The sequence below is a fragment of the Myodes glareolus genome, chromosome 18 (genome assembly GCF_982192425.1).
Source record: "Myodes glareolus chromosome 18, mMyoGla1.1, whole genome shotgun sequence".
Classification (NCBI taxonomy): domain Eukaryota; kingdom Metazoa; phylum Chordata; class Mammalia; order Rodentia; family Cricetidae; genus Myodes; species Myodes glareolus.
This window is the reverse complement of record NC_142043.1, coordinates 60,009,944-60,032,926: the sequence shown is the minus strand read 5'-3', so window position 1 is coordinate 60,032,926 and position 22,983 is coordinate 60,009,944. Positions and strand designations below refer to the sequence as shown.

The window sequence follows — 22,983 nt, the reverse complement described above, 5'->3', positions numbered from 1 at the left end:
ACATTTACACACACTGATAAATAAATCCTCTTAACAAAGGTGGACAACGGGGGAACAATGTCTGAGGTTGACATCCAGCCTCCACATACATAAATACAGATGCAGCAGGTGCAGGCACAGGCACACACATGCACACACATGGAATACACATACCATGCTGAATGAATAAAAGAAAATGAAAGTAAGTATATTATTAACAGAAAAAGGAAAGTTGAATAGAAGATATCAACTTCTAGGAATGAAAATGTCATTTCATAACAACAGAGGCAAATTTCAAGAGAAAGAATCCTGAGCATCTATGGATCCGTAAGTGTCTGGAGCTAGGCAAGCAGTACACACCTGCCACCCCAGTATGTGGTAGGCTGAGGCAAGAGAATGGTCTGAAGTTCTAGGCCAGCCTAAGATACAGAGAGAAACCAACAACCAGCCAACAACCAATTAGTGTCAAAGTGCCCCAATCTCTACTGTCAGAACTACAGGTAGAGATTCTAACATCCTCCTCTCAGCAAGTGATAGTAAGTCAGCAAAGGCCAAGGATGGGGAGCTGTGAGCACTACTCTCACAATGAAACTAAGCGACATCTACAAAGCATGTCTCCAGCACAGCAGACAAGCTCCTCTGAACACGCCAGACCATAGTCTGAGTCTTAATAACTTGGAAAGGAGTCTCTGCTCACAATGGAATTAAACTAGAGACACTAAGATCTCTGGAAAAATCCTCAAATATTTAGAAACCAAACAATACTCTTCTAAGTAGCCCATGGGTCAGAAGACTAAATTAGCCAACTACTTGACATACTGAGACAGGAGGATGGCTTGAGTCCAGGAGTCCAGGCCTAAGCCATGCAGCAAGACTCTGTTTCAAAATAAAATAAAAATAAAAAGGAAAGAAATGAAAAGTTAGAGCATTTTGAACTAAAGTACAACACATCAAACTTATAGAATGTTAATAGAAAAAATAAAAGTCCTCAAATCAAGATAGCAACTTTCACCATAAGAAACTGAAATGCAAATGAGCCTTCTTCAGTTCCATCTGTCAGACACGGCTACTCAACCACACACTCTCGTAACCACGACACTCTGCCCATGTTTGTGGAGCTGAGTGATCAAGCCCTGAACTTTGAAAACATGAGCCCAAATAAGTTCTTCCTCCTTTGAAAACAAAAACAAATGAAACTTAAAGGAATGAGAAAGAAAGAAATAACAATTACAGTGGGATTGATAAAACAGAAATTAAAAATAACAGAATATGAAAATAAAAACCAAATACCAGTTCTTTGATAAGAAAAATATATTTGATAAACTTCTAGGTAGATTCATCTGAGAAAAAAAAGACACTATAAAAATTACACTATTATATATAAAGGGAATCCTACAGATACTATGAATACCTTTGTCAATATTCAACAACTCAGATTTCTTAAAACTTAAGTTCATTCACAGATAAAGAAAGAAACAGCCTGTATCTGTTGAAGAAATCAGATTTATATCAAAAACTTCCCCACAAAGAAAGCCCCAGGTCCAGAGACTTCACTGGGAAATTCTACTGAATACACACACACACACACACACACACACACACACACACACACACACACAATTATGCCAGTTCTACACAGATCTCTCCATAAGCCTACAGAGGTAATTCCTAACAATTTATTCAAGGAAGTCAACATATCTTGACGCCATATACTGACAAAGTAGACAGAAACAAAATGACATAACTTCTAAATAAACCCTTAACAGGTTCTAAAAATAAAGAGAAAATACACTCCATTAACCATTAATGTTTGTCCTAGGAATCCAGATGACTTAACATTCAAAGAGGAGTGATTTTAATTTCTTCTATCAACAAACTAAAAAAGAAAAACCATAGGATCAACTCAATAGACACATAAAACACTTGAAAAAACACAATATTCATTCTTGGCTTTAGGTTTTATTTTGGGGGGGGATGAGTGGAAAACTTATTCTTTACTCTTTATTTTATATACATGAGTATTTTGCCTGCATACCACACTCATGCCTACAGAGGCCAGAAAAGGGCATCTGATGCCCGGAACTGAAGTTACAGACACTTGTGAACTGCAATGTACATACTGGGAACCAAACCTAGGTCCTCAGAGCAACCATTGCTCTTAACCACTGAGCCTATCTCTCCACCCCTCCCTTTTTTGAGATAGGGATTTACTATGTAGCCTTGGCTGGCGTCAAACTCACTATGTAGACCAGGCTAGCCACAATTTCATAGAGGTCCCCCCCCCCAGCTCTGCCTCATGAGTAAGTGCTAGGATAAAAGCCATATACTACCACACCTGGCTCATTCTTGATTTTCATTTTTTAAAGAAATCCTCAGCAATAAAAGGAAACTTTACTTATTGATGTCATCAAGCAAAAAAAAAAAAAAGGAAATAAATAAATAGGTGAGTATGGATCTCAACTAGATGTGCTTTCTTCTCTACAAGTTTGGCAGGAGCTGCCGTGGTTAGATGCCTTTGAAGGTACCCTTTCTTTGTAACCTAGACAGGTTTTGTCTAACTGGGAGTCTCGGCAGAGGCCTGGGCCTACTGCTGTGCTGTAATTAAACAGAGTCCACACTAAGTGTGGTGCTGACGTGTACTTACTGACTGTACCACAGCTTCCCAACACCACCTATACTTTTGTTCCCTGACTTCCACCTTTGGCAGAAGACCCAGCACAGAGCACACTATTAATTTTTCTATTATAAGGAGATGTTACAATGTAAATGATATGTAACATCCGATTTTGTGTTATCCCCTTGGTATAGTTTGCGAGCCTCTGTATTGATTGCGAGTCTGGGCAAAGGCCTGGAGATTGAAAGAAACACATAAGAGACCTGGGTCATTTGAAAGGAGATCAGCCGAATGTCATTTGTTTAATTTAGGGGAAAACCTATTATACCTAGCTGTTGTATAAGGATTTTTGCCCTTAAAAACATGAGTGATGGGCTGGGCAGTGGGGGCACACACTTTTAATCCCAACACTTGGGAGGAAGAGGCAGGTGGATCTCTGAGAGTTTGAAGTCAAACTGATCTATAGAGTGAGTTCCAGAACAGCCAGAGGTGTTATACAGAGAAATCCTGTCTCCAATAACCAATTAAAAAGAGAAAGAAAGAAAGAAGAGAAAACATGAGTGATGGTTGGAGGTTTAGCTCAGTGGTAGGGCCCCAAGGCCCTAGGTTCGGTCCTCAGCTCTGGAGGGGAAAAAAAGGTGATAAAGCCACTGGAGCCCATAAATTCTCCACTGAGAAACTCACGTTCAATCCTGTATTAATGTATTAACATCCTTGAATAAAACTTCAAGTACCTCAAGCAGGACTCAAATCTGTGCTAATTAAACTGCTTTGTACTAGATTAAGTAATTTCATTACCTTTAGACTAAGCTAACTCATTTCTCAGTATGGTGACTTATTAGAAACTGAGTATTTTCCTCTAAAACAAAGCTTTCAGGCTGGGAAGCTGGTTCTATGGGCAGAGTTTTGTCTTCATAAGCATGAGGACCAAAAGCTGTATCCCATCTTGTCTCTGGGGAAGCAGAAACAGGAGATGTCATGGGTCTTGGGCCTTGGAGAGAACCCGCTAAAATGATGTATTAGTAAGTTGATTCCTAATGACTTATCATTGTATCCATGGACTGGGGCATCTTTTAACCCTTATTATTCTTCATGCAGCAGATGACAGTTAACACAGACCCAAATCTGGCTGAGGAGCTACTGGGAACTGATAGATGAGGGACAGTCAGAGCCAGTGTCCTTCTGTGGTCCCTGGTAATCAACCATGGAAGGCCACACATCCAAGAGTACATGAATGCACAAATCTGACTTGATATTTGTTGCTGTTGTTGTTTTGTTTAAAAAAAAGAAAGAAAGAAAACACAAAGTGAAGTAGATACGGAAAGGGGAGGGTAGATCTGGGAGGAGATGGGGGAGGGGTGTCCATGGGATCAAAATACACTGCATAAAATTCGCAAAAAACTTACTAAGTTTTAAAGAAAAAAATATCTGTTGCAATAAATCCTGTATTTAAATAAAAATTTAAAGCATAATTTTGGGGACTGGGGATGCAGTCAAATGGTTAACAATGCTAGGCCCTGAGTTCCATCCTAAGACAGAAGCAGTGCTACTGAAGAAACAAAACAAGGTGCTGTGGAATCACAACACGACTGAGGCAGTCCTTTGTCTTTCAGGGGTTCCTCTCCCTCAAAAGTCAGGGCACCAAGGTCCTTCCAATGCTAACTCTGGTGTTCTAAAACTACAGAGCTTAATAAATGCCAGGGCACAATTTAAAGGAGACAAAAGTATTTGTTAGATAACAGGTATATATTCAAACAGTTTATTTTCCTAATGGATGGTTAATAAGATTACAGTGATCAGCACAGTAATGTGAGGATGCCACTTAAAAGAGTTCATGAAAGAAGATATGAGTATTAGGGAATCTATCTTCATTCATTAGCCAGTTTCTTTGACATAAAGCATTCATGGCTCATTTGGGGGTCTGTGAGAACAGTGCACACTAAGTGTCACGTAACAGCTCCTGCTCCACGGAGCAGTCAACTGTCACACGTGCCCTTTCTGAACAGAGATTTGTGAGGCAGCAGAGACCCAAGGCCTGAACCCCTGCTGTGACTAAGGACACAGATGCTCACCCCCACACATAGCCAGTCTGGAGAGGGGCTCTGGCACTTCTTACGTGGTGTCTGACACATCAAGAGCTCTAACAGATCAGTCTTTTAGTATAAAGAGATTATGGCTGGGGCTGGAGCAATGGCTCAGCAGTCAAGAGCACGTACTGTTCTTGCAGAGGACCTGAAATCAGTTCCCAGCATTCACACTGGCTGGGACACCAGTGCTGCACGAGGTTGATGCTCGTGCTGCTGAAGAAGCTCATAGAGGTTAAACATGGAGAGCTGCCAAGCTGCTGTTGATACAGAATTTCAGCTCCAGTGACATTGTGGGAGCCTTTCAGAGAGGATACAGCCAGCAACACAAGCACATCAACATCTAGAAAGGCAGCATCGTAGGGTTTAGCATGGTGCTGGCAGCCTATTTGGTTTTCAGCTACTGCATTTCTTACAAGGAACTCAAACGTGAGTGGTGACGCAAGTACCACTGCAGAGAGGTCAGTGTGAAGAGCGCTACACACCTGAGCACAACTGACTGCCCAGCTGCCAGCCATGCAGAATTCTACCACGGCTGAATCTCCAGATCATGACTCAAATCATGAGAACTAATGTCCAATAAAAGGTGACTGACTGGCTCAAAGGGAGTAGATGGCAAGAAATAAGCAAACTCAAGGCTGAAATCAATGAAATAAAAACAAAAAAATTTACAAAGAATCAATGAAATAAAGACAGAAGATCCAAATTAATAAAATCAGAGGTGAAAGGGGGCATTTTACAACAGACACTAAGAAAATTCAGAGAATCATAAGTACAGACTTCAAAAATCTCTACCAAACTGGGAAACCTAATAGAAATGGATGGATTTCTTGATATATACAAACAATCTACTAAATTTAAATCAAGAACAAATAAGCAATTCGGACAGACCCATAGTTCTGAATGAAATAGAATAATTAAAAATCTCCCAATCAAACACACACACACACACATACACACACACACACACACACACACACACACACACACACACGTCAGATGGAGTCAGCACAGAATTCTACCAGACCTCTGAAGAATAATTAGTAGCAATAGTTGTAAAATTACAAATTATAGACTTCCTAATTCTTTATACAAGGCAACAATTACCCTGACTCCAAAACCACACAAAGACCCAACAAAAAAAAAGGAAATTATAGTCTGAATGTAATTGGCCCCCATAAGCTCACAGGGAGTGATGCTTTCAGGAGGTGTGGCTCTGCTGGTCTTGTTGGAGGAGGTATGTCACTGTGGTGCAGGCTTTGGGGATCTCATATATGCTCAAGACACAATCAGTGCCTCAGTTCACTTACTGTTCCAAATGGATCAAAGATGTAGAATTCTTAAGTCTCTCTACAGAACCATGTCTGTCTGTAGGCCGCCACATCCAACCAAGATGATTGATGTGGGATTCCCTCTGTATGCTGTGAATATGTTTTATTACTATTGGTTAATAAAGAAGCTGCTTTGGGCCTACTGAGGCGCTGAATGGAGCAAAGCAGGAATTCCAAGCAGAGATAGAGAAAAGGCGGAGTCAGTGACACACCACATAACCGCCCAAAGAAGACAGATGCCCTGAGAACCTTACCAGTAAACTATGAGCCTCGTGGTAAAATACAAAATAATAGAAATGGGCTAATTTAAGACGTAAGACTTGGTTAGTAACAAGCCCAAGCTAATAGGTCAAGCTGTTTTAAATAATACAGTTTCTGTGTGATTGTTTGAGGTCTGGGCAGGTGGGAAACAAACAAGCAGCCCCCACCTACAGATGATAATGGACTGAATCTCTAAAACTGTAAACCATCCAATTAAATGTTTTCCTCTATAAGAGTTGCTGTGGTCCTGGTGTGTCTTCACAGCAATAGAAATCCTAAGACACAATCAATCTCATTTATGAACATAGACGCAAAAATTCTCAATGAAATACTTGCAATCTAGATCCAAGAACAGATCAAAGACAATTTCCAGCATAATCATTTGTTAGCTTCATTCCAGAGATACAGGGATGATTCAAAATACATAAATCAGGAAACATAATGAACCACACAAGCATACTGAAATACAAAACCCACATGAAGTACAGGAAAGGTCTTTGACAAAACCCAACATCCTTTCATAATAAAAGTCCTGCAAGACTAGGAATACAAGGGATATACTTCAACATAATAAAGGCAATCTATACCAAGCCCAGAGCCAATCAACCTAAACAGCAGGAAACTCAAGTATTTCCACTGAGATCAGAACAAGACAGGATGTTCGCTCTCTCCATAGCTTTCAATATAGTACATGAAGTCACAGTTGGAGCACTAAGAAAGGAAGGAGATCAAGGGAGATAAATGGGAAGGAAGAAGTCTACATACCTTTATTTGGAGATGATATGACTTTATACATAAATAACCCTAAAAACTACACCAGGAAACTTCTATAGCTAATAAACACTTTCAGCAAAGTTGCAGGTACAACATTAACAGATAAAAACCAGCAGCCTTCTTATATACAGAGGAAAAACAAACTCAGAAAGAATCAGAGAAACAATACATTCACAATACCCCCTAGCTTGGGGTAACAACCCCTTGCTTTCTTTAATAGCAATCATCTTATTTGATGAAGTACACATACAATTTACAATCTTAACCATCAGCGGTATGAGAAATTTGCACTATTCTACTTCCATCACCATCTGCCATCTCATCTTGCAACTACTAAAGTAGCTCCCACCCTTCCTAGACCCACACAAAGATGGTTCTAATGTCTGTGTGTTCTTCTGTCGCTGTTGTGGGTGTTTACATAAGCAGCATGCAGAATTGGTCCTTTCGCATCGGGTTTGTTCCTCTAGCCTTGAAGGCTCATCTATATTGTAAAGTGTATCAGAATTTTTTCATTATACACATACAACATTTTGTTGTAGGCAGAGATAACACATCCACTCATTTGCCAGGTCCCTGGGATGCTTATACTTTCCATCTCTTGGCTATTGTGAATTATGGTGCCATGGGCATAGGAATATCTAAGCTATCTCTTAGGATCCTTGTTTTCAATTCTTCTGCCTATACATCCTGAGATGTAACTGTCAGGTAATATGGCAATTCCGAATGTTTTTAAGGATTGTTAAATTATTTCCCTTAGCAGTTGTAACACTTCACATTTTGTCCAACAATGCATGGCTCCCTGTTCACACCTTCACTCTATTCTCACGTTCGCTAACAAGAGCTCTAAACAGGAAGACTGGTGGCAGATGCTCAGTGACTACTGCCTTCTCCTTGCATCTCCTGCACACGCTTGTCTCATTAATCCTAAATGAACTGACAATCCCTGCTTGAAGTCCACAGGAGGCTTCCTACTGGTAGCTTGTTCACCGATTCCTCTACTGCTTTGCTATTTCTTCTACAGGAAAGTTTTCTGCGAATATAGTTAGTTCTCTTGGCTACTTTGTTGACATGAACCAGGAATATAGAGCTCCAATCACTTTCTGGCATTCCCTGCACAATTACAAGGAAAATCAGATACAATCTGGAAAGGTCTCTTAGATCCTATGTGATGGCCCTGGGTAAATTTAAATCACATTTTTCAGGAGTACAATAAATACATTCAATTTGTGTGGAATTAGATCTCTTTTTCAGTCGTATTTAATACACATAAAATAAAACCTGAGTAAGATGCTGGAAGAAAGATAGGAAGAAGTGACAAAATATCAAACACTTCAGATAGGAAACAGTGAGGCATAAACTGCAACAGGAAAAGGCAAGATGCTATGAACGCAAAAACACCTAAACCTATCATGAGTACAATACGCATGTTTTCCATCTGCAATCTGCATGTCATCTCAACAGAAGCCCTTCACCTGGACTTGAGAAGTGCTGCAAGGGCAGTCAGAGTCCTCAGGGGGAGAGCGCCTACAGCGCGAACCCAATCAACTCCCGAAGGCACGCCCCTCTCACACTCACAAGCACAAAGCAAGGAGGACGTTCTAAAGGTGCTCATCAAAAGTCTTGGAAAACTGGTTACTTTTCAAACATAAGAAACATATTTTGTCCCAGGGACGCTCAACCAAGTCCAGTATGGACTTTAAGAACGTATTCCTAAACGTCGGGATAAGAATCATGTTGAGTGTAAGAACAAAGTCAGCCATGACAGTTGGCACAGCATTTGCTCACAGGGAAAGAGAGAACACATGGTTACCTGGTAGCCTTCTGTTTTCTTCTGACACCACTTCAACAAGGCGTTTCTCTTAGATCCTCCATATTCTCTTGCCAAAGCTGAGAGGGGGTCTTTCCGTTCCTCCCTAATTTGTGAAAATAAGGAACACAAAATGAAAATATCTGAGCACCACAGTAAGAGATCACAGCACGAATTACACCCCTGAATAGATAACTGCACAAACTAAGGTTGTTTTGCGGCAAAACACAGCTTTTTACTTAATTTCACAGTCAGTTTTTAGTCTGTGGTCTAAGAGGAGGAACACTGCTCCTCACTGACATAGCAACAGAGATCCTGCATCAAGTGCGTTCACAAGAAATGGGATGCACTCTAGGGTGCGCAACTCTAGGGTGACACCAGCGACATGGAAAACTGCTCCAGGTCTTGATTCAATATCTTACTTAATTCCATAACATGCTTTGGTTTATTTTACTTCTTTTTATTGCCTTAATTCTCTCATCAATTTCAAAATCACTTATAAGTATAAAGAACAAGGCTATATGAGATGAAAAATTCTAAAGCACAGCCTAGTTCAAAACTAGACAAATAAAACAGAAAAGAGATGGCAATAGGGCTGTGATGTGGGAGGTGATGTATGCTGTGAATATGTTTTATTGCCATTGGTTAATAAAGAAGCTGCTTTCAGCCAATGGTTTAACAGAGTAAAGCCAGGCTGAAAGAGATACAGAGAGTGGGAGGAGTCAGGGAGAAGTCATGGAGCCTCCGCAGAAGACAGACTGCAAGCCGCCAGCTGGAACCTTGCTTGTAGGCCACAAGCCTCATGGTAAAATATAAAATAACAAAAATGGGTTAATTCTAGATGTAAGAGCTAGCTAACTTATTGGCCAAATAGTATTGAAAATAATATAGTTTCTGTGTGATTATTTCGGGAGTCTGGGCACCGGGAAATGAGTCTGGGCGGTCAGGAAATGAATGAGCAGCCTCCAACTAAAGGGCTGAGATAGCTCAGTGGTTAAGAGCACTGACTGCCCTTCCAAAGGACCCAGGTTCAATTCCCAGCACCCACATGGTAGCTCACAAGTGTCTGTAACTCCATTTCTAGGGGATCCAATGCCTTTCCTCTGGCCACCACAGATATCATGCATGAATGCAGTGCACAGCTACACATTCAGGCAAAACACCCACATCAAAAAGTAAAATAATAAAAAAAATTACTGTATTTTTTAAAAGTATGGGGGGGGGGAAGAGATGGCAATAAACATTAAGAACACATATTACATTGTGTGTGGTGGCACTTAGGAAGTAGAAGCAGGGAGAGTTCTGTTAAGTTCAAAGCCAGTCTTGTCTACAAAGAAAGTTTATGAGACAAAACAACAATTACATATACAGATACCCCAAAACCAAAATTGTATCACAAGCCCAAGCCCAGCATGGTGGGAAATGCCTGTAACCCCACATTTCCCACCATTTCTGAGGCTGAGGCAGGAAGACTCCAAGCTCAAGGCCTGTCTAGGCTTTCGTGAAAATTCTAGGCTAGCCTGCGTAATGAGGGCAACCTTGTCTCAAAAAAAAAAAAGAAAAAAAAATCAGCAACGCAAACAACAAAGAACTAACCTAAAAAAAATGCTAAGGTTGCTGTTTGGTGCTAGAGTGCTTGCCTAGACTGCATAAGGCTCTAGGTTCAATCCCCAGCTCTGCAAACAAAACAAACAAAACCATATATCAATTCTAAAAAATTATCTCATGTGTTTACTGTATACCCCTGATTTTTGAGATGAAAGCTATGTCCCGGGTTGTGTTCAAACTCCTGAGTTCAGTCCTTCTGCCTCATTCTCCTTGAGTGCTAAGACAGGTGAACTCCACTGTGCCTGGCAAGTCCTTGGCACTGCAGGATTGCCAAGCTGCTTTGTCCCTGAACTGTCTAATTACTAATAAAATGCTCGCTTATGGGTGCACATTCCTCAGAGATTGGTCAAAGGGGTATGGCTTTAAAAGTTAGTTCATGGGGCTGGAGAGATAGCTCAGGGGTTAGAAGTGCTGGCTGTTCTTTCTGAGGATCCAAGTTTGATTCCCAGGAACCACATTGACAACCCAGGGGATCCAACGCCCTCTTCTGGCCTCTATGGGCACTGCATACGCATGGTTCACAGATATACATGCAGGAAACACACACATTAAATTAAAATTAAAGACAACTTTTAAAATAAATAAATACAAATAAAAGTAAGTTTATATACCAGGCATGGTGGCATAAGTTTATAATCTCAGCACCTGGGAAACTGAGGTAGGAGAATCTCAAGTTCAAGGCCAGCCTAGGCTATGAAGCAAGATCCTTTCTCTACGATGATAATCTTTTGAAAAGTTCCTAATTTAAAGCTAACCCTAAAACTTGATATACAGCTAAGTTTCTGAAGCCCTTTCCTAGTCCTTCTTTTCTTAATCCTGCACAGCCAACAAACAAAGCATGCTAGATTCCTGACATTATCTTTTTTCTAAACTTTGTGTGTGTTGTGTAGAAAAAAAGGCCTCACTATTTGTCCCGGCTGGCCCCAAACTCAGAGATACCTGCCTCTGTTTCCTTTGTGTTATGATTAAAAGTATGTGTCACTGTCCCTGCCTTTCTCTGAACTCTTACTTAGTTAAGCAGCTTCTGGCAGAAAGAACTAGAAACATAAACTCACATTTTCATGTCCTGCTGATAATGATTAACATAATATCGTGTTGTCTGATGTCTATCTGCACAATCAGAGCTGCCTCTCATGTCTGCTATGCCTGCATTCCTTACATAAAAACCTGTTGCTAAAACCGTCGCCTTTGCAGACCCTTCCTGGACCCCACCCTTCTTCAGCTCTCCCTGATCAGACTTGATAACTCTGACCCACAATACCAGAACAAATATCCTTTAAGGTGGTTTCCTGGACTCTCCTGAAGAAGAGAAAACTTCTATCATCTCAGTTCATTCACTCCACTTGATTACCCTTAATCACACCAAAGAGACCCGTTATGACTTTGAAAAGGTTCCTAAAAAGCTAGCTACTCAACCACATATTCTTCTCCACCCCGAGACAGTGGAGACATCGTTCTGTGACTTTCTGTATCTGTCCCACGGATCACATGCCCTGACTATATGCTTACTCATCCCCTTCCCATGTTTATTCAAGTTATGTATCCTGCCAATAAAGTCCCTATGCACAATCCTCAAGGCTTCTCCAAGGTTCTACCTACCTAGGAAGCTTTCTTTAATACTCTACCAGGATGCCCGTGGTTCAACTTCACAATATAAGGCTGGAAAGTATTTCAGATTTCAGAGCCTTTTCAGCTTGTTTTAATTTAATTTTTTTAGACAAAGCCTCACTAAGTAGTCAAGGTTGGCTCACACTTATAGCCATTTTGCCCCCATCTTCTAAAGGCTGAGACCACAGGCACACTCTACTTCTATTCACACTGCTTCTTTCTCTTTGCCCTCCCTTAACTTCATTTATTTACTTATGACACTGGGAATTGAACCCAAGGCCTTTTCACATGCCAACAAGTATTTGACCACTGAGCTACACCCTCCCGAAAAGCAAGCACCAGATTTTGGGGTATTTGCACAGAATTTACCAGTAGAACATCTCTATTTTGAAAAGCTAAAGCCTGAAACATTCTGGCTTTCATGCTGGTACTTTGAGTACCAAGGCAGGCCCTTGGCTTTTGACACCACCTATACTTACTTGACCTCACCTATACTTACTTGATCATTTCTAGTTTAAAACCAAACAAAAGCATGCAGTCAATACTGAATAATAAAGAAAGAAAGGGGAGCGCACAGATAGCACTGATCTGTACGCCAGCCCTTCGCTTGAAAAGGCCAGGGAAGATACCCAGGACGTGTCTCCTACCTTATTCGGCTCCGGGTGCTCGGAGTGACTGATGCCGTGGGGGAGGAGGAGAGGGAGAGCTGTGGTGAGGTGGTGCCCATCGCCATGAGAGAGGCTGGTGATGCTCCCTCAGACGCAGAGATGTCCCGTTTCATTTCTTCACTACTTCGTCGAGACACTGAGAAAGTGATCATGAGTATAAGCAGTCCAGCCACTGTGGAGCTCACGGAGGCTTCACGCCAAACTACAGCTAGAACTACCGGCTGTTCACGTCAACACAGCACAGAGCTACTTGTCTGTCACTGTGGATGGCAGCGCTATTTACATTAGCTGAGCTATGGAACCCACCCAGGTGTCAAACAACAGAGGAAGCGACAAAGCAACCGTGGTGTATATACACAGCCGATTTCTTTTCCCAGTCAAAAGAACAAGATTTCATCACTTGCAGGGAAAGGGATGCAGTTAGACTCTAGATAAGATGATCTCACAACATTTATATTATTTACACAAATTAAGTCAGTCTTACAAAGACAAATATATGTTTTCTCTCATTTGTGGTTTCTAGATGTTATACAGGTCATAACAGAAGAACACATGACATGAAACAGAACTGTCTAGGGGAACAAACAGAACTAAAAGGAAACAAATCATGGAGGAGGAAGATGGGGAATATGACCAACTCAGAGTTGTATGAAAATCCTTATGTAACATAGTGCCATGTGCAATGAACAAACACAATGTGTTTTCTAATTTAAGAAAAGGTTTCTGTGTGTATGTGTGTGTGTGCGCATGTGTGTGTGTGAGTGTTTTTATATTACTATTATTATTGATGCCTGTTTGTCTTCTAATAAGAGAGAAAGAAAGGGTGTAGGTTTGGGTGGGTGGGGAAGAATCTGAGAGGAGTTGGAACAAGGAAATATAAGAATATACAGTATGAAATAGAATCAGAGTTTACTGTATGAAATCTATTTCAGTTTTTAAAAAGGTATGAAAACTGTGTGAAGAAAATATCTTGGAAAGATTAATAGTTACCTTATTTTCTGATATCTAGATGGTTGTCTTAGAGAAAAGGCCAGAATGCTTCATCAAATGTTTGAAATGTAATGTATATATTGAAAAATTATAATTACATTATGTTTAAGAAGCATAAAGTTATATAAAGTTATATATATATATGTTTTAAGTTTTTTTGTTTGAGTTCTTGACATTTTCTTCTGACGATTCCTAAAGAACAAATAATCACCTTGTGAAAGAAAAATCTAATACTTGATCTTACTGATGACTGGACAGTATTTACTTTTCATTCAAAGCACTCAGATAGCTGGGAATTTATAACTAGAATCCCTATACTTTCAAAACTAAGGCAGGAGGACTACCATGAACATGGGGTCAGAATGGGACATTATGATAAAAAATAAAAAAATTACAATCTGTGAAAGGCTGGTAGTGGAATATGAACTGTCTTTCGTCTGTGAATAAGAGCCCTGTGGCACTCACCAGGTCCACAGTGAGTACCATGCAGACACAATTAACTACTCACCCCTACCCAGCACCCACAACTAAACACATCCCTTCTAAATGTAGCAAGAAACGGCTAAATGGGCAGAAGCAAAAATGTTTCTTCATAGAGTTCCATGCAGCTCTGGGCCAGGCTCCATGTTCAAACAGACAAGAAGACAGAAAACTAAAAGGTAACAAGTCAATCATCTATAATTTTACAAGCCTGACATAGGAAAAACAAAACAAAACACTGTCCTGGAATTCTGTAGCCTTCCTGCTTCGCCTCTGCAAGCGAGCATAGGGTATGCTGCCTGTGGCATACACTCTGGCTGCCAAACCAGGTCGGGATGAGTCAGGACAAACACGGCAGCGTGAGGAATGTGCTACATTAAAGATCTGGAAGGGGCAGATGCCTTCTCCTATTAAGAGATCTTAGAATAACATACTATGTTTTTCAGCATAATTTTGTGGCTATTCCTTTTCTCAAGTACGCTGCATGTCTTAAATCAGTAAGTGTTTGAAGTGACACATCCACTGAGGCTCTGAGATGGGATCAACATTTCCTATCAGTGATGACAAGCCTTCATTACAGTAAGCTGGGAGCAAGGATGAGAGGGAAGGCGGCAGGTGTGTGTGCTCACTCCGTGTAATGGAGGACATTAGCCATAGCATGGCAGGGTTATCAGTTTTCCTTTCTGGGTGCAATTGAAAGGACACCAGGGAAAACAGCATGAATAACTGAAAGACAGAAGAGTTAGCCCAGAAGACAAATACGGTCAGCCTTCAAAGTCACTGTTGTCGCCTGGCTTTATCACACTGCCACACTCAGTTCCCAGAAACTTTTTGGTGTTCTGACTCTTCAGATCAGTTGTTGCATACCTAGCTCTATCAACTTCACACTGCCACACTCAGTTCCCAGAAACCTTTTGGTGTTCTGACTCTTCAGATCGGTCGTTGCATACCTAGCTCTATCACCTTCACAAAGATGTGCACTCACGTGTCGTCTACCATGATGGAGGCAACTGGAAACCTCTGCAGGAGTTTTTTAAAATAACTTTTCAGATAAAAGTCATTACCGGAGATAGTCTTGGCACTCTCCATGGCAGGGACTCTGGGTAGAGAAGCAGGCCGGCTAGTTGAAGACGTTCTTAGCAGATGCTCTGCACGAAGTGGAAAGGTCAGAAACAACTATGAGTGCTGAGGTGGTCAAAGTACAAGAAAGGTGACTGACTTTTCTTTACCTTGAGGCTCACCCCTCTTCCTAATCCAAGACCCTGCAACCCCCAGACAGCATGTTTATTAAAAATAACCTCCAAAGACAAGGACTGTGTAAAAACACTCCAGGTCAATAATGTGTTTCTAGAGATGACAGTGAGACATGCTACACACATGACTGTTCTAAATCATTTTGTGCCACTTAGCTCTTCAAAGCAACTCAGTTAAAATTAAGAGGTCCCTTATTGCATGGGCCTAAGTGACAAACTAAATAAAACCTTGCCCTTCTGTGCGTATTTAGAGGGAACATCCCCTATAAATGTATCCACAAAAAAACATAGATTACCATCGTATTGCTAGAATTTCATAATAGCAACACATAACACAACTATAGAAGGAAAATAGTTCATTCTTATTTCAGATAGAAGCTGGAGACTGAAAATATAATGGATAAGATTGGAGACAGGGCTTAGAAGTTAAGAGCACTGGCTGTTCTTCCGGAGGACCTGGGTTCAATTCCCAGCATCCACATGGCAGCTTACAACTGTTTGTAACTACAGTTTTTAAGGATCTAACACCTTCACACCAATACACATAAAATAAAGTCAAATAAATTCTTTTAAAAAAGAAAAATATAATGGTATTAAGTTGGGCCCTACTAGCAAAGAAAAAGGGTTGGGAATTGCACTTCAGTCACACAATAATAGAAACAAAGACACAAATTAGAAGAAACAAGAGCCTGGTTTGATAAAACATGGGGTATATTATATGGACAACAGGGTGTGAAGGAGGGGCTCCTCCAGGAAGGATGGTGCTGAGAGCCTCAACAGCCTCGTCTGAGGGCTCGAGTCTGAGGGCCAGTCTAGTCTCATTTCTCCTGAGCAGCTAGCTGTAAGGACACAATCAGATACCACCTCTATTACAGCTTTAGCCTGGTTCTTGAACACAAGCTTTCTTAGGAGTCTCTTTAGTTCCTGGGAACACTTGGGAAATCTCTTTGTCCCTGCTAATTCTCTCTTCCTGTACATGTCTTATCTACAACTACAAACACAACTGGCTGTCCTCGGCCTAGAAGATATGAATGTATGTGTTCTGTCTGGCCAGGATCTGATATGTTAGGGATAAATGACTAGTGTAAAACTAAACAATAAGGCTTTTATTTAATAAGGACTATTTTTAGCCTTGCTTTCCACGAATGCCCACCTATTTCTTTTTTAAAACATAGCAACTATTTAGTGACAAGAAAAGCAGTCAACGATAAGCATGTTTTAGCATGCATGAGGCCCTGGGATCAATGATTGGCAACAACAACCACCAAAAATAAACAGGGAAAACCAAAGAATTTATCAGTTTAAATGATCCCACTATTAAACCATCATAATGTGAAAGCAATGGCATACAACATTGTTTCTACCTAACAGGTTCCCTGGAGGTGGAATTAAAGGACGCTATGGGCCACCTGAGATGGACACAGGGAACCAAACTCAAGTCCTCTGAAAAAGCAGTGTATGCGCCTAAGCACTTAGCCATCTCCACAGTACCCAAGTAATATTTTCCAAGAGTCTTCGGAGCATCTAGGTTGAAACAAAAAGTGATCCTTTCTACTTAGGAAGCCCAGGGAGTAGGAGGGATAGCTTATATTATACATAAGAATAGGACACATGCAGACTAAAATCATTAGTGATTTTATCATTTAACATATATCATTTTTATGCAAACAGCTTACAAGTAGCAGAGTTCCAAACCCTATCAGCTTTTACAGGAAAAATATAGCATGCACAAATTCTAACAGATAGAATAGAAAGAGGAAACAGAAATCAAAGTTTATCTACTTATATATGTATGTTGTGCTGTGTGTGTGTGTGTGTGTGTGTGTGTGTGTGTGTGTGTGTGCGCGCGCACGCGCGCACGTGGAGGCCAGAGGTCGAATCAGGTGTTGTTCCTCAGGAGCCATTCACCTTGGCTTCTGAGAGAGGATCTCTCACTGATACCAGTGTCTTGCCACTGCCTGGTTGGCTTGCCTGTCAGCCCCAAGGATCTGTGTCTCTGACTCTCCAGTGCTGGGCTTAAAGTGTGCACCACCATGCTCACATTTCTCACATTTCTCACATGGGTGCTTGGGGTTGATTTGAAGACCTCAAGATTGCCCAGAAAATATTTTACTAACTGAACTCTCTAGTCCTGCAATATTTTAAATTTAGTCAATAATAAACCTAAAGGATCATTTCATTAAAAATCTAGTCTCCCAAAGAACAACACAGCAAATTAAGAAAGTAAAACAAAAGTTATAAAGACAAAACAAGAAGTGTCTAGCCAGGTGTGGTGGCACACACATTTAATTTCAGCAGAGCAGATTAATCTCTATGAGTTCAAGGCCAGTCTGGTCTAAATAGAGAGCCCCAGGCCATTTATGCAATACGACCCTGTCTCAAAAAGCAAACTAAGGAGTGTCAGTTATGGATGGTAGTTCACAACTCGCTCATTCCCTGCATGGAAGTGTGCCCTTATCCAATCTTACCCCTACATGCACACAATTGGGAAAATGTTCATGAAATTTAATACCTGACACTTGAGTCTCCTTGTGTTTTCATACTGCATGTCTAAAGTTCCACACCCATGTCTCCTTTCAGCATGTGCTCCTTGCCATAACCCAGCTGCCCTTTCCAAAAATGTATCAAAAACTAATTTTTATTTCATTTCTTTTTTTTTTTTTTTTGAGGCAGAAGTTTACTGTGTAGCCCAGAATGGTCTCAAATGCTGTTCTCCTGCATCAGCCTCCCAAGTCCCAGGTTTATAGGTGTGAAACGCCATGCCTGGCTAAATTACTCTTAAGATTGTGTGTAGTAGGGCAAGAGACGCAGCTCCACAATGGTGTTCGACAGGTGCAAGAAGACCCCAGGCTCCATCCCCAGGTACAAAAAAATCATCGATAGTGACTCAACAGTCATAAAGCAGTCTACTCCAAACACCTGAGCTGAGACACACCTGCACAGTAAGCACACGGGCTGTTTATGTCTGCAGTAAACAGACTGCTTTCCATCTGCAGGGAAGAGTTGGGTTAGCCTTCTTCAGGAAGTAGGATTAGTGTATATTTTAGAGTGACAGAGTCTACTCTGTTGATATCTGGTTCTCTCCTTCTACCTTGCAGGTTCCAGGTATCAAAGTCAGGCCCCCAGACTTGATAGCAGGCATCTTTATCTGATGAGAAACCCCACTGGCTTTATCTTTAAATCATTCATTATCATTTGAGCATCTACCACTTGTTGGGAGCTAAGCTTAGTGCAAGGGTCAAGAAAAGGAAACCAAAGCTTGCCCTTGCGAAACTTGGAATCTAGACACAGAAACAAGACAACTACTATTCTGTGAGTAAAGGATTCAAGGGAGGAAAAGCAAGGGCTCTGGGACCCAGGAGCTGATGAGACTGGTCTGAGAAGTCTAGAAAAGACTAAGGAGACAGCACTTGTGAGACATAGGCTGGCTGGTCTGTTTTCTATCAAAGGCAGTCTGAAAAGGGCCTACCCATTTCCCCCTTTAATTCAATTAGCCAGTATGTCAGACTGAAGCTGAGTGCCCAACAATGGGAAGACACAGTCATCACCTACCAGAGGGGAAAGACAGAAGCCATTCTGGCAAGTGTTCATTAGCCTGGTGTGGGGGTACGTCTCATCCATTTGAGAAAAAAAAAAAACAAAAAAACAAAAACACTGACTTGCCAAATTACTCTGTTTTGTTGTGTGGCATCAAAAGTATTTATTTTCTACAATTTGGGGGCGCTAGGGGATTTCAAATGTACTTGGAATGAGGCTGAGATCTCCTCCCTTGGAGGAGGCATGCCCTACCCCTGTTGTGATGGGGGTTCTAGGGTGAGTGACTCTTTGGATTGAGAAAGATCTCAGGACAGAAAGATTTTTTTTTTTTTTTGGCAATGTCAGGAAGGCACAAGAAAATACTGAACCACCCAAGTAACTCTTATATACAAGATCAAGGTAGCAAATGCAAAGAATTACAAAGTATTTGTTGATGGATCAAAACATCCTGGCCGTGACATAGAGAGTAAATGAGACATATCTCTGGCATGAAGTGAATATAGAGTCCTGGTCCATAGCTCCATGGGTGTCCTTGATGACTTCAGCTTGCTAAAAAGCTCCTAAGATAGAACATTGCCACGTGAGGGAAGAGGCTGGAGATGAACAAAGCATTCCAACTCAGAATACAAGGCAAGACAAAAACCCTCCATTACCAGAGACAGGAAACCTCCACGACAAGAGGTTGAGGCTCCGATGAGCTAACCAGCACAAAGCCAAGATGAAGAACAATTCTGGAAAAAGATTTCTAAGGAAAGGGATTCTCCCAGACAGGAGAGAACCACTCCTCTGGCCCTTCCAATAGTCACAGACCTTTCTGGCCCAGCTCAAGTCAGGCTCAAGTGGAATAAAGTGGCACCAAGGTCATGACTCTGTCCTAGTTTCTCCATGTTTCCCAGAGCAACAGTGCAAACTATGGATGGTGGGCACACCTCCTATTCCTTCTGATTTCTTCACTTGGGAAAGCACAAATCCCAACTAGGACTAACGCATTGAGAAGCAGGTACTTAACAAGTTGCCGAGGACGGCAGCTACAAAACAATCAACCCGCATGAGTGGAAGACTGGAGACATGGGCTATGCTGGTTCTTAACGTCTGCTCTTTTTGCCCAGTTTTCAAGGCTGCTTTTCTCTAACCAAGAGAGAATTCGAGTATTCTTCCTCTTCTTCCATGATAGTTTTCTAATTTTGTTTTTGCTCCACAGAGCCCTGGGTATCCTGGTTTTTGTTTTTACCTTCCCAGTACAGTACATAGAAAGGCTACTGGTGCCATTGGTGTGGGAGAATTGTCTGTACTCTGTCAATCATGTATTTTAATAAAACGCTGATTGGCCAGGCAGGAAGTAGAGGCAGGTCAACTAGACAGGAAGTAGAGGTGATGCAATGAGAACAGGAGAATTCTGGGAAGCAGGAAGCTCCCTCCACAGTTCTGCCCAGACCACCGGAGAGAAAAGATGTAAGCTGCCCCGCTGGAAAAGGTACTGAGCCATGTGGCTAACATAGATAAGGATAATGGGGTAGCATAAGTTATAAGAGCTAATAAGTAGCCTGACCTAATGGGCCAATCAGTTTATAATCTTATGGAGTCCTGTGTGTGATTTTTCCTTGGGAATTGCCGGCTGTGGGGTGCCGGGCAGGACAGATACCCCAACAAGCAGGCCCCCTCATATTACATGCCATGCCTTCCAGTGTCACAGTTTTAACAGGGCTTCCTTAGCTAGAATCTTCTGGGTGCTACAAATATCAACTTAATGGTGTTTTATTATGTACCAGGTGCTTCCATCTGCTAGTTATGCTCATTCAAAACAAACAGCATAGTTAATAGTTGCTCGCTCTATGTGCTGCATAAAGACTGTCTTGTGTTTTTTATAACAAAGTTTACCTGGGAATGTACAAAGCCCTGTAGTTTAACAGTACATACATAGTGTATAGTCTACAAAGAGGGTGACCAACATAGAGAAATACTTCCCTCTAATTCCAAGTAAAGCCAGTAACGCATGAAACAAAAGAAAGGTCTCCTCCAAAGCCCTGAAATCCCTGAGGACCAGAATCCCAATTGCCCTACACACACACACACACACACACACACACACACACAAATCTTAAACACGCAACTGAAAAGTATAACCAAAAACTAAAATGACTAGCATGTTTCTCTGGCAGTCCAAGGCACTGCACTCACTAGATAGTAAACTGAAATCCATGAGCTGTGTTTAGACAATATTTCACCAGTGATTTTCTTCTTGAAAAAAGAAGAAAAGAAAAATGCTGCCCAGATATAAGATTTCAGACCTTGGCTCACCTCAACACTGCAGTACCTGCCTACCTACAAGACAGGTCCACTATTATTTTGACCTAAAAGTAAAGTTATAAATTCTCTCTCCCTCCCTAGAAGCCATCATAGAGAAACCTCACACTGACTGCAGCCATCCCAAAGGCTATCAACTGAGAACAAACCCTGGATTCAGTGCTCTGGAGAGCAGCCTTAGAAGCCAAAGGAAAAGGAAGAAGAGCCCAATAGATGGATGCTCCTGTGAGTTCACCAAAATACTTTAATGGACTTTGATTTGAACGTTTCAAAAGTCTCCTCTCCTCTGGCTTCTCCTGTTTTGTTCGCTGCTGAGGACTAGTGATGCCAGTAACTCTGCGGTTACTTCTCCTCGCATCCCTTCCAGGCACTAATCAAGGACTTCATTTCTCCCTGTATCTGGCTGCTACAGAAACTGAACTACTAATGTACTCACAGGCCTTCCAGACAGCTCCACTGGAAAGGCAGACCCTGACTGCCACACCCAGCTAACCCACCCAGCTAGAAGAAGCCAGATCAGTCATGGCCCTAACTCCACAGCAGCAGTTAGGTTTACAGCTTCTGAAGGCAGGTGGATGATAAAAAAGAAATTGTGTAAGAAAGGGGGAGAACTGTGAGAGACTTTACCTATTAAAGATAAAATTAGTCCAACAAGAACCCTCGCCCCTCCTTTGCACCCTGATTAGCCAACTGCGTCAGACTGTGAAGTCTGACCTCTCACCAACGGGATGAGATGCCACTTATATCACAGATGAAAGACAAATGTCACTAGACCTGTTTAAGTTCTGACTGTCCCTTTTGAAAAAAGAGAAACCTCCTTGCTAAATTGCTTTCATTTTGTTCACATGTTCCTTGGTAAAACACTGAGCTTATTCATTTCCAATAACAGTGAGGCTGAAGTCAGAAAGGTAAGTAGCTTTTACACAGGAAAAAGAAAATTCAGAAGGAAATATACTCCTGGCGTAACGCCCAGCAGAACAGCAATGCTGCAAGTGTGAAGGGAAATGGAGCAAGGTGAGGCTCCACGCGCAAGAGAAGGAAGACACTCAAACTCTCTCCTGTTGGCAGGGGGAGCCAATGACGGTTTTATCAGCCTGACGGCTTTATCATGCTGGCACATTCCTATAATCCTAGTACCTAGGAAGCAGAGATGATAAAGAATTTAAGTCCTCAGCTCCATAGCAACTTTGAGGACCATCTGAGCTATGAGAAGACCTTGTCTCAAAAAATAAAACCAGAGAGGGGGATGGATATGGAGGGAGCCAAGTTTTGAAGGATATAGCTTCTGGTACACCAACCATGCTTCAGTGAATGGCCACAGACCCAGCAGTACACGGACAGAACAAACTTGAGTTGACAGTTATTAAATTTAAAACAAAGGATATGCAAAGCTGAAGGTGGGAGAGAGGGGTCCTGGAGGAAAGTAAAGGGAGGAGTTGGAGTTGAATATGGTGAAAATAAACTGTATGACATTTTCAAAGAATTCATTTAAAAAGTTGTTTTCAAAAGGGATCCTAGAAAATTAGTCCAAGTATGACTAGAACAGACTAGAAGAGGTGGAAGCCATTCTACATGAGAACCACCACAGCAGAAGTCCCCAATGCAGCCTAGCTCCTGAGTAGAGAAGTCACTCCCACAGTAAACACCCAGTGTGAGGAAAGACGTGCTCTTTTGAAGGCATAAAA

General features: G+C 41.5%; 1 protein-coding gene across 2 annotated transcripts in view; it reads right to left on the bottom strand.

Annotated features, from left to right (window-relative positions):
• Specc1l (sperm antigen with calponin homology and coiled-coil domains 1 like) overlaps positions 1–22,983 on the bottom strand; it is a 107,921-nt gene that overhangs the window by 25,156 nt on the left and 59,782 nt on the right. For both annotated transcript variants that reach the window (XM_085679757.2, XM_085679756.2), the window contains 3 exons: positions 15,269–15,352; positions 12,714–12,870; positions 8,854–8,956 (listed from right to left, as the gene is read on the bottom strand). In XM_085679757.2, the coding sequence (XP_085535883.1) occupies positions 8,854–8,956; positions 12,714–12,870; positions 15,269–15,352 (344 nt within the window). The remainder of the gene's footprint in view (positions 1–8,853; positions 8,957–12,713; positions 12,871–15,268; positions 15,353–22,983) is intronic.